The 12,329-nt window shown below is 36.8% G+C and overlaps 1 protein-coding gene across 1 annotated transcript; it reads left to right on the forward strand.

Moving 5' to 3' along the window:
- The first annotated feature begins 1,111 nt into the window (after positions 1 to 1,111).
- CLEC2A (C-type lectin domain family 2 member A) lies at positions 1,112 to 10,580 on the forward strand. Its single transcript, XM_065935020.1, has 5 exons — positions 1,112 to 1,250; positions 3,421 to 3,489; positions 5,491 to 5,666; positions 8,385 to 8,488; positions 10,463 to 10,580. The coding sequence occupies exons 1-5, from the start codon at positions 1,112 to 1,114 to the stop codon at positions 10,578 to 10,580; spliced, it is 606 nt and encodes a 201-aa protein (XP_065791092.1).
- The last annotated feature ends 1,749 nt before the right edge of the window (positions 10,581 to 12,329 follow it).

The raw sequence follows: 12,329 nt of genomic DNA on the forward strand, positions 1-12,329 counted from the left end.
CCAGATAAATATTGAATTCTTGGTAAAGGGTAACTACACACATACACACATACCTGTGTTTTGGTGTGTGCATGTGAATGGACAGATGGATGGATAGATGGGTGTATACATGACGGATAGAAAGGTACAAATAGATTACAGTAATAAATGCAAAAAATTGAGAATCAGAAGCTTATATCTACCTTCACATCATTAAAGATTCCCTTTCACCACTGGTAACCAACAGTGTGTTCCCTATCTGTGAGCCCGCTGCTTCTTTTTTCAAATTAATTAATTAATTTGTCTGCATCGGGTCTTCGTTGCAGCATGCAGAATCTTGTTATCTTTTGTACGATCTTTGTAGTGCACGAATTGTCTAGTTGTGGAGTGTGAGCTTAGTTGCTCTGTGGCATGTGAGGTCTTAGTTCCCTGACCAGGAATCAAATCCACGTCCCCTGCATTGCAAGGCGATTCTTAACCACTGGGCCACCAGGGAAGTTCTTGTGTCTTTTTTTGTGTCAAGATCCAGAAGACCCTGAGGTTGTTGCCTGCCCTCTATTGGGTAAAGCCAGGTCCTGGGGTTAGTTCAGAACTACCTGCAGGTGGAGCAGCCCTGGAGTCTGGTTGCAGGGCCCAGGGATCCCAGATCTGCTGTCAGGCTGCTGGGGAGCTGGTGCTGGTTCCTGTCACGGTTGGGTACATGGTCTGGCCTGGGGTGTCCTAAAGCTTGTGTTGGCCTGCTAGTGGTCAGGGCTGAGGTTCAGCTGATCCCAGGGCATGGTCTGGCCTGCTGTGGACAGCCTGGTTTTACAGGCTGTCTAACTAGATTTCTCACCTCTGGTGTTTGTCCCCTAGTGGGTAAGGCTAACTCAGAACCCAGAGTAGGCTCCTTGGAGAGCAAGATCACTGGTAGGTGAAACTGGGTCCTGGGGCCCTCCTGTGGGCAAAGCCAACCATGGCCACAGGCTGCTGTGGGCTCAGAAGAACTTTATGCAGCCTACCGCCTGTCTTCTTATGGGCTAGGTGACCCCACCCAGCAAGGGGCATGATCTGAAGCCTGCCATTACTGGCATCTACTTTCTGTGGAGCAGGGCCAGGTCTTGGTGCCAAAGAGCTAGAGGGAAGATTCAGGATGACTTCATCCTACACCAGCGTTTACCTGCTAAAAGAAGCTCCCGGTGTGGAAGCCAATGGCTTCCACCAGTGTCCATGTCTCCAAGGAGAGATGCAGGCCCTCCCAGACTCTACAGAAGATGCTCCAAGACAAGAAGGTGGGTCTGGCCCAGGCTCCTATCAAATTTCTGCTTTTGCTCTGGGTCCTGAAGTGTGCGAGATTCTGTGTGTGCCCTTTAAGAGTGACGGCTCTATTTCCCCAGTCCTGTGAGACTCCTAAAATTAAACCCCGCTGAGCTTCAGAGCCAAATATTCTGTGTGCCCATCTTTCAGGTGCAGGATCCCTGGGCTGAGGGCTCTGAGGAGCCTGAGGGGCTCTCACTTCTGTGGGAGAACCTCTACAGTATAATTACTCTCCAGTTTGTGAGTTACCCGCACGGGGCAAACGGGACTTGACTAAACTGTGAGTTCACCCCTCTTACCCATCTCTCTATGGTTCTTTCTTTATATCCTTAGTTATAGAAGATACTTTCTGGTAGGTTTCAGTCTTTTTCATTTATGGTTGTTCAGCAGGTAGCTGTGATTTTGATGTGCCTGTGAGTGGTGGTGACCTCAAGGTGTTCCTACTCTGCCATCTTAACCCATCTCTCTTTTATATGTTAAATTTATGCAGTATTTTTATGATGCTCAACAATGAAATGCTATAGATTTAGGATTAAGAACAAGAAAAGGTGCTCACTCCTTGGTACCCTTCAACTTAGCAGAGCTCTAGCTTTTGTCAGTGATACAAGAAAATTAAAGGAAATAAAAGTTGATTCTGTTGGTGTTTCTTTTTATGTAATCATACTGTCTGAAATCATTGCAGATACATCTCTTCCATTAAAATCCTTTTCCCTTTTATTGTGATCATGAAACTGAAGGAAACCAGAATATTTCATCTCAAAATTTGCCTTTTGATATAAAAATGACTTTGAGTTGGAGGCATGTAGAAACCAGTAAACAGCAAGGAAAATTCATTGTGCCTGCCCTTTGTTTCTGCCCAAAGACAGGATACAAATTCTCTCACTTATTCTATTAATTTCCCCCCACATATTTGCCTTCTCACAGTTGGCCACTCTTGAAAGTCAAAAACTGCTTTTTCTGTCCTCTCATTTTTCTAGAAATGTATTGTCCTTTGTGGAAGATGCTCTGTTAACTAGGGTTTTAAGCTATTGCTTTACTCTTCATGTAAGTTTTTCCCAAGTGGTGTGCATCACAGTCATTAATAAACTGTTTTTGTTTTATTAATCTGTCTTTTTGTTTAAAAAAAAAAAGCCAGCTGAAAACCCAAGATGGATATAGTTAAAGTTTTGCCTCCCCTACAAAACCTAAAAGCTTCATTTTCAATCACTAGGTCTGTGGTACAACTCTGAAAAAAGACAGAGTGTGTGACATCTTTTTTATTTTTTCTTCAAAATTTTTTCCTGATATTAAATGTGTGTGTGCATGTGTGTACACAATCTTCCCAGATTGTTTTTACATCTGCTAATGATATGACAGAGGATGAAATGGTTGGATGGAGTCACCGACTCAATGGACATGAGTTTGAGCAAGCTCTGGGGGCTGTTGGTGGATGGACAGGGAAGCCTGGCATACTGCAGCCCGTGGGTCACAAAGAGTCAGACCCGACCGAACGACTGAACTGAATAATGTATCAGGCATGGGGATCTTAGTCATTAATAGAATTATTACTATTTGTTCCTAATGTCGTAACATTTCCACAGGTGCTAAATACCCTCTCCTTTCTAATTCATTCTGCTCAGTCCAAATTATTGCTTTTAGCTTAACATGCTTTTGCTCAAAGACATTAAACTTCTGCCCTCTATTGCTTACCAAATAAAAAAAAATTATCTTACATTTCAATTCTTCTGTCATACATACTTATGACTTTCTTTTCTTCCCTATCTTTGTGTTCGTTGATTCATATTTCTTTCGTAGCCATTTGTCTGATTATGGCCCTTTTGTTGATTCTGATGCTTTCTTGATTCTAATCTCTCATTCACACTATTTCCACTTTAGGGATAACCTTGTTTTTCTTTCTTCCTTCCATCAAATCTAAGTAATCTCCTCACCCCCCACTGCCAATCTGAGCAGTTATAGCAATCACTGGCACTTATCTTCCTTGTATTAGTACTTTGTAAGGCTGGTATATCTTTTATTACTTTAGGATGTAGATGTGTTTGGTGAGAGTTTCTTGATTGATTATTATGGCAGAGGAATAAATGAATAATCAGTTCCCAGTCAGAATTTTCTCTGGAAATTTTATAATTTTTTTTTTTAATTTTACAGTTTGCAGGTTGAAAAAATACTGGAAGATTTTTCTTATAGTGGTCTTTCTTATAGTGGTCCTTCTAACAGGTAGGTGACTTGTGAATTTTCTTTGGTTCTTCATGCAGCAGGCTATGCATTTATACCTCAAGCGTAGCCCCAAATCTCTCAAGTCTGCAGTAATAAAAGGACTGTAGAGACTTGACCTCAGGCTCCTACTGCAGACTTGGCAGCTTTTGCCACCTTCCTTGGGGCCTTCCGGTAGTTCAGCTGTAAAGAATCTGCCTACAATGTGGGAGACGCAGGTTTGATCCCTGGGTGGGGAAGATCCCTTGGAGGAGGACATGGCAGCCCACTCCAAGTATTCTTGCCGGGAAAATCCCATGAACAGAGAAAGCTGATTATGTATAGTTCTCAGGGGTTACAAAGAGCCAGACATGACTGAGGCGACTGAGCACGCATGTACCACCTTCCTTGCCTCTCTTAAAAATACTCTCAGAACCTAGTCATCTTCTTGACTTCTTAAGAGTTCTTGATCTTTGAATAAAATAATCGTAAGTTCTCAGATAACCCTCAGACAGCAACAGCAATAACTGTTTAATTGAGGGTATTTTTGTGAACTAAATAGCTAATGTTAAATATGCTATGTTTATTATTATATTTTTTATATTGAATTCGCACAAGACTATGAAATAGTTATGAAATTCATTCACACCCAAAGAAATAGCAACCAGAGTGAATTAGTCGCTTTTTACACATAATAAATTCCAGGGCCAACCAGAATTGAGATTCTTTTCTGTTGGCTAAATTCCAGTTCTCTAGCTTCTGATATTTTAACTACCATACAACATGGTCTCCATAATTGCAGCCTTTCTTTAATTTCTTTTGGATCAAGAGTGAGTTATATTACTAATAGTTGCTCTATGAAATACTTGCTTATTTCTATTATGTTAAAAGAAAAAAGGAAAATATGAATCTAGGGATTTACTTCAAGATTTTCTCTGTTGGAGTAACTTTGCAAAGATGAAGATATTTACATTTTTTTCTGGATATTATGGGTCTATTTTGTGAAAAATATCCAAAGGTAGATTTTAATTTCTGACTTGTGGCCTCCAGAACTTGATTTTCCATCTGCAAGTTTGGTTGAATTTAGCTCTGAAATTAAATGAACACTTAATATTCTTGAGTCTCATTTTCTTTCTTTTTGTCATTCACAAAAGTACTGATGTTATTCCTGCTTATAGCCTCTTCTGTCATTATAAAGTTCTGAGAGTGCAATACTAATTCTATTTAAACATCTGAAAATTAAATATTTAGAGGAAAGAGTTTCTCTAAGACATATTTATGTTCATTTATTCACTAAAAAGGTAAAATTGAAATGACGTATTTTATTACCCGTTTGTGGTAGTCTGGATCCAATTGTGAGTATTACAGAAGAGAAAAAGTCAGGAGTTTGGAGTTGGCTCTACATTTAAACGTTTACTTGACATTGTACCCATTAATTAACTAAGCATTTGGAGGGCCAGGACTTTATCTAACCTAATTACTCAGCACCTCACTAAAATCTGGAAACAGTAAATTCTCAAAACATAGGACAGAGAAATAAAGCCATCATTATTCCAGCTTCTTTGGCACTAAATATTGGTGACGTAGAACCAATATTTGATTCATTCAGATTTCCATGATTCATTTCCTTTATGGTGAATTTCACTTCCTTAGCTCATATGTCCTCCCCTGCTGTTAACCTTTCCATTTTTCTTACATTGGTCCTTGACACTGTTTATATTTATGTCTCTTCCTTGGTTGCTACATCTGCTGCATAATTTTTGGTAGGATGTCAATATAGACCATGAGAGGTTTGCAGTTCTGCTTCTCAAAATAGAAGCCAGGAAAATAGAATAAAGTCTAGACTTCTCAACCACTAAATGGTCTTCCTTATGGACAACAGAGGAATTGAATTCATCCATCATTCCATGAGTGAAGTTAGTTTTCAGGTTTCAAACCATGGTAGTAAAAAATAAAATTGATACACCAGAATGAGTATAAACACTTTGTAGCTGCTTTTATTCATTTCTTTTTTTTTTTTTCCAGTATTATATTTTAAATGTTCAGAAAGTACCAAAGCTATGGAATGTCCAGAGGAGTGGATTGGAGTAAGAAGGAAGTGCTTCTATTTTTCTAATGATACCAGAAATTGGACAGCCAGTAAAAGATTTTGCAGTTCACAGGGATCAGAACTTGCTCAGATTGATACACCAGAGGAGATGGTAAGAAAAGGAAAAAGTTTTCAATTATTTCAAAGTTTAATTTTGAACAAAGAGAGGATAAAAATGATAAAAGCTAATACTCCATGATTATGTCAAAAAATTCTTCTACCCTTCTATGTTCTTCTGGCTGATCTAAGGATTAAACTGACATGAGACAGATTAACAGGAGAAAACCAAATTAATTATATACATATGAGGGCTTTGTAAGAAAATGATTCCCAAGGACAAGTTAGGCAATTGGGGCTTATATGTCATCTGAGATAAGAAGAAAGAGGTAAGGATTTGGAACATCAAAGTGAAAGAAAGCAATTCACATGAGATGGAAATATAAATTATTTATTTTTAATGAGCTTTTATTGGAGTATAATTACTTTATAATGTTGTGTTAGTTTCTGCAGTACAGCAAATTGAATCAGCTATATGTATACCTATATCCCCTTTTTAAAAAAACTTTCTTCCCTTTTAGGTCACCACAGAGCACTGATTCTGAGGTTCACATAAGCTATCCATTATATACATATTACATATGTCAATCCTGATTTTCCAGTTCATCCTTCCTCTCCTCTTCCCACCTTGGTATCTATATGCTTGATCTCTACGTTGAAAGGCAAATGTTTGGTGGAGACATTTGCTTATTTATGAAGAAAAGCTATAGCTTTGTGGTTCAGTAGCAAGGAATCTGGAGTAGGCAATGGCAACCCACTCCAGTACTCTTGTCTGGAGAATCCCATGGACGGAGGAGCCTGGTGGGCTGCAGTCCACGGGGTCGCTAGGAGCCGGACATGACTGAACGACTTCACTTTCCCTTTTCACTTTCACGCACTGGAGAAGGAAATGGCAACCCACTCCAGTGTTCCTGCCTGGAGAATCCCAGGGACAGAGGAGCCTGGTGGGCTGCCGTCTATGGGGTCGCACAGAGTCAGACACGACTGACATGACTTAGCAACAGTAGCAGCAACAAGGAATCAGTAGGAGAGACTGTGGAATGATGGCACTCAATACATTTTATTAGAAGAAATCATATTCTCCCAGAAATTAGATTTCTGATTATAGGAGACAATGTGCAATGGAAATTACATTGTCTCTTCTAGTTTTATTGAGATATAAGTTTAAGGCATAGAGCATAATGATTTGACTTACATACATCCATCGTGAAATGATTATCACAATAAATTCAGTGAACATCCACCATCTCCTGTAGATACAAAATTGAAGAAATAGAAAGTAATTTTTTTTCTTGTGATGAGAACTCTGAGCATCTCTCTCTTAACAAATTCTATACATGAAATACAATAAGTTAATTACATGTATCATGTTGTACGTGACATTCCTAGCATTTACTTGTGTCTGGAAGTTTTTACCTTTGACCACCTTCACCCAGTCCCCTCTCCTCCCACCCACTTCTAGTAACCACAAATCCCATCTCTTTTTCTATGAGTTTTTTTATTTGTCTTTGACCTTTAATTGACCTGTAACATATGTTAGTTCCTGTTACACAAAATAGTGATTTGATTTTTCAGTATTTTTCACAATGACCACCAGGATAATTCTAGTTATGATATGTCACCATACAATATATATCACCAGATAATATCAAGTAGCTATATTCCCCACTTTGTACATTTCATACCCATGACTCATTATTTTGCAACTGGAAGTTCAAAGCTCTTTCAACTATTTCTTTCCTCTCCCCACCCATCTCTCCACTGACAACCACCTATTTGTTCTCTGTATCTGAGACTCTGTTTCTGTCTTCTTGTGTTTGATCATTTGTTTTATTTTTTAGATTCCACATATAAGTGAAATCATACAGCAATGACATTATTATTCTGGTATCTGTTGTTGTTCAGTCACTAAGCTGTGTCTGACTTTTGCAACTCCATGGACTATAGCACACCAGCCTCCTCTGTCCTCCACTATCTCCCAGAGTTTGCTCGAATTCATGTCCATTGAGTGGATGATGTAATCTCAAAACCTCATCCTCTGCTTCCCCCTTTTCTTTTGCCTTCAAACTTTGCCAGCATCAGAGTCTTTTCCAATGAGTTAGCTCTTTTCATCAAGTGGCCAAAGTATTAGAGCTTCAGCTTCAGCAACAGTATCCACTGGTATCCATTCAAAGTAGTTTCTGAGTTTTCCTATTTTAACAGTACTATACTTTCCTTTAAACACCCTCATCCCTCTATAGTTTGGGAGAGAAGACCTGTGCACAGAAAAAGATATAAGTGTTAGTTCTCTGTCACCCTTAAGAAACATGATATGCCTGTTCCCATAAAAATGCTCAGCTCTTGAATTTGTCAACCAGACATAATATCCTGTCAGTTTAGAGTCTTTGTTGTTTACTCTGTGAGAAACATACTGGTGTTTTATGCAGTAGAATGTGTAGGAAAGGAAGCCAAATATGATTTTTTTCATCAGTTTCTCATTTGAGAGGTAGAAGTTACCCTTAATGGTAATTCAAGACATAGTAGCTCAAAGAGCTTTGATGACTCGTTAGAAGTCACTCTACTACTTAGATATATTTAAGAAGTAAGAGCAAAGTGAAAATTATTCTGATAAAGCTAACCTGAACATTACTATCTGTGTTGTTTGTTGCTATGGAAGCATTAGGGCACACAAATTAGGATGTAAATCATAAAGATGGGATGTTCCAGTGAGAAGTATGTCAGCTATATGCTCTAAAATATTGAGTAATGGAGAATTCTCTGATTTGTGTGAAAGAAATTTTTGAAGAAACATGCAGGAACTTCTATGTACTGGATTGGATTAAGCAGAAAACTAGGAGAGTTTTGGAAATGGACAAATGGTACTACATTCAATGCTGGGTGAGTTTCAAATTTACTAGGAAAGGTTCTGTTCTGGTGTTGTATAAAAACTTTAAATTCGTTTGAGTTGTGTTTTTGTAAATAAGTCTCCCTGTTTTCTATGTGTAATTGTCTTTCTCAGTTTCTACCCTGTGACATGTATCTTCTCAGATTGAAACATACCCTAGAACAACCCACCTTTCTTCTATTTTGTTATATGGCATGCAGTGAAATTTTCCATTTTTATTTTGTTTCTTATTTCATTTTATTTGTATTGTCAGGTTCTTGCTAATAAACCCTCCTATTGCTAACTCAAATTCAACTATTTTGCAAATTCGAAGTCAAAGCACGTTTATTGCTTGTACTTTTAAAATTTTTGTAAGATCTCTTTTTTTTCTTTAAAGTGTTAGAGACAATATGGAAATAACCATATTTCCGAGTTAAAAGTCTTTAACTTTCCAAGATTTCTGGGAGAAATATCAACAACCTCAGATAGGTGGATGATACTACTTTAATGGCAGAAAGCTAAGAAGAACTAAAGAACCTTCTTGAGGGTGAAGGAGGAGAGTGAAAAAGCTGGCTTAAAACTCAGTATTAAAAAAAAACTAAGATCATGACATCTGGTCCCATCACTTCATGGCAAATAGAAGGGGAAAAGGTGGGAGCAGTGACAGATTTCCTCTTCTTGGGCTCTAAAATCACAGTGGATGGTGACTGCAGCCGTGAAATTAGAAGATGATTACCTTTGCAGGAAAACTATGACAAATCTAGACAGTATGTCAAAAAGAGAAGACATCACTTTGCTGACAAAGATCTGTATAATAAAGGCTATGATCTTTCCAGTAGACATGTATGGACATGAGAACTGGACCATAAAGAAGGCTGAGCACAGAACTGATGCTTTCGAAGTGTGCTGCTGGAGAAAACTCTTGAGAGTCCCTTGGACAACAAGGATATCAAACCAGTCAGTCTTAAAGGAAATCAACCATGAATACTCATTGGAAAGACTGATGCTGGAGCTGAAGCTCCAGTAGTTTGGCCACCTGATATGAACAGCCAACTCATTGCAAATAATTTTTATCAACTTGCTCTGTTGATGATCAATCTTTTTCTTTTTATGCAATGAATATAATCTCTCTTGTCTTCCCGTATTTCTAAATTGGTTCCCATTTTTCTATCTAGTTATTAATAATATTAAGGCAGGAAGACATGGATACAAAGTCAGGAAACAACATTCCCTCAAGAAATAGTTATATAAATAAATAACATTGCTTTTGTTGTTGTCGTTCAGTTGCCAAGTCATGTCTGACTCTCCTCGACCCCATGAACTGCGGCACGCCAGGCTTCCCCGTCCCTCACCATCTCCTGGAGTTTGCCCAAGTTCATGTCCATTGAATCGTTGATGCAAACTGAAAAAAATTATTATAATTAGTCTCCTTGGTTTCCATATCAGTATATTTCAAAAGTGCCAAATGAATATAAATCTTGTTTCTTACTTTCAAAACTGAACATTGGCTAAAAATATACCAGGTAATATGCTAGGGAACTGCTTTAAAAAAATTCCATATTTCATGTCAGTGTATGACAAAAACCACTACAATATTGTAAAGTAATTAGCCTCCAACTAATAAAAATAAATGGAAAAAATTCCATATTTCACTCGATTTAGAAACACTTTCTCTCTCTCGAAAGAAATATATGTAGTTAGATAAATGGAGATAGATATAGGCTCTTATATCTATTATTTCTCTTTGTCTATTTATATCTCTTTCTACCTGTTGCCCTAAATAGGTTGACAGATTATGCTAATAATAATAGTAATATTAAGTACCTACATTGCTTTAAAAAAGCAGATATTTGGGGGGTAGAGTATTGTGATAGGTGAGTATGAAGCTCAGTGTTTTGTATAAAATGTTTCAAATTGCTCTATTCTTAATTTTATTTTTGATTAAAACTGAAAGTGGTCCAAAAATGATTTTTATTGTTTCTTTTCAGGTTTGAAATCAGTGGGAATGGACCCTTTGCTTTTTTGAATTCTGATGGAGTCCACAGTTCCAGAGGATTTGTTGATATCAAGTGGATTTGCAGCAAACCAATATCTAAAACAGAATAAATTAGGAAATCAATAAAGAATTTTGCAAGTTTTTTTAAACTTGAAGTATAGTTGATTTACAAATGTTAGTTTCTGGCATACAGTAGAATTTGGCAAGAATTAAAGGAACTAAAAATTGTTGAAATGAATGAATGATTATATATAGAATCATATTAATTCAAGGCACATTATTGCTCATCATGAGCACAAGTCAGAAAACTTCTGTTAAATAGGACCAAACAAAGTTACAGTATACAATTAGATGACATTTATTGCATTAGTAGTTACGATAAACAAATTTAAGGGGATTTATATTAATAGGTCAGCCAAGATCTACTGCTTAGTAGGTCTGCTTAAAAGTTAGAGAAATACATGTGCTTAATATGTGTAAATATTACAAGCCACTAACCATAGTAACTTTGGTTTAAAGAAATGTTACAAGAGAATCACCTATGAACAAACATGTACTTAAATAATATCTTACAAATAAGGGGAAAATATTTAGGAAGGACCGTAACTCTATAAGTAATAAACACAGATACATTATCAAAGTTCTATATTAAAATCACAAAGCTTAGATTATAGAATATAAACTAGAAAACTAACATTACAAGTGAATAGAGAATAGATTATTAAAAAATATTTCCCTTTTCCAAGTAAGAACAAGGAAATAGGATGGGCTTAAGATGCAACCCTGGATGTGTCATAAAATTCAAACTCTGTAGGGTGTGGGGAAAATTATATCAAGCCCTTCTTTGTTACATTAGTTTGCCTAGGTAACTGTAACCTCTCAGTACAAGAAGGAAAGAGAGTTTAGGAGAATACATAGACACGTAGGATGGAGAAGCTGGAGAAAAAAAAAGTATCTAGGTTACAGGATAAACATACAGAAACACACAGACAAGTCTTTCTCCCATATCTTTAATGGAGGCTCACTCCTAAATTAGTTGCAGATGAAACTTTCTGATAAATGAAAAGGAGATTCTTGTGGGTCCCACCTGTAAATGTTGTTCTTGGTACTATATGTGAATGCAAATACTTGGCAAATACCAGCATGTAAGCAAGCATAGGCATATTATATCTATTCATCATTTGTCATCAAGAAAGCTTGAAAATACGAAATTTAGTATTACTTATGTATTACATTTTGGCTCAGATTAAGTTCAAATTTTGCTTCATTCATAATATGTTTTATTTTTGCTGATGGTTCATGATTACAAATTAATTTCAACTGCTTCATTATTTAAAGTAATTCACTCCTTGTTTTTCTTTAAGTCACACCTATCAGGGTGAATCAATTCCTGATGGCTCAGCATGAACTACAGAAACTTTTTGATGATATTATGTGGTATCTCCTCACCTACGTAGGGGACACAAACTGTTGAATTTATTTTGAAATATGAGTGCCTTTTGGATAAATGAGAGAAAAAATAAGGCACTTTGTATAAAATTTCAGTTAGAAAACTAAGGGAGTGAGACAATTCTCAATGTAACAATGTTTAAAAGCAAATTTGATTAAAGGGAAATGAATTGTAGAATCAGATTAAATACAAGATTGTATATTACTTTAAAAAGACATTCATAATTACAATGGCTGAGTACTTTATTACCAGTTGAAAGTTTGATTTCTTTTTGATAAAAACTGAAAGTAATTAAGGACAAAGGCCACCATGAAGAAAAAAAAATGTTGTATAACCACATCTATGCACAGTCTATTATTTCATCAAATGCACAGGAAGAATTAGAACCCAAGGAATAGAGAATAAGCAG

This window comes from Muntiacus reevesi, chromosome 1 (genome assembly GCF_963930625.1).
Source record: "Muntiacus reevesi chromosome 1, mMunRee1.1, whole genome shotgun sequence".
In the NCBI taxonomy this organism is placed as follows: Eukaryota; Metazoa; Chordata; class Mammalia; order Artiodactyla; family Cervidae; genus Muntiacus; species Muntiacus reevesi.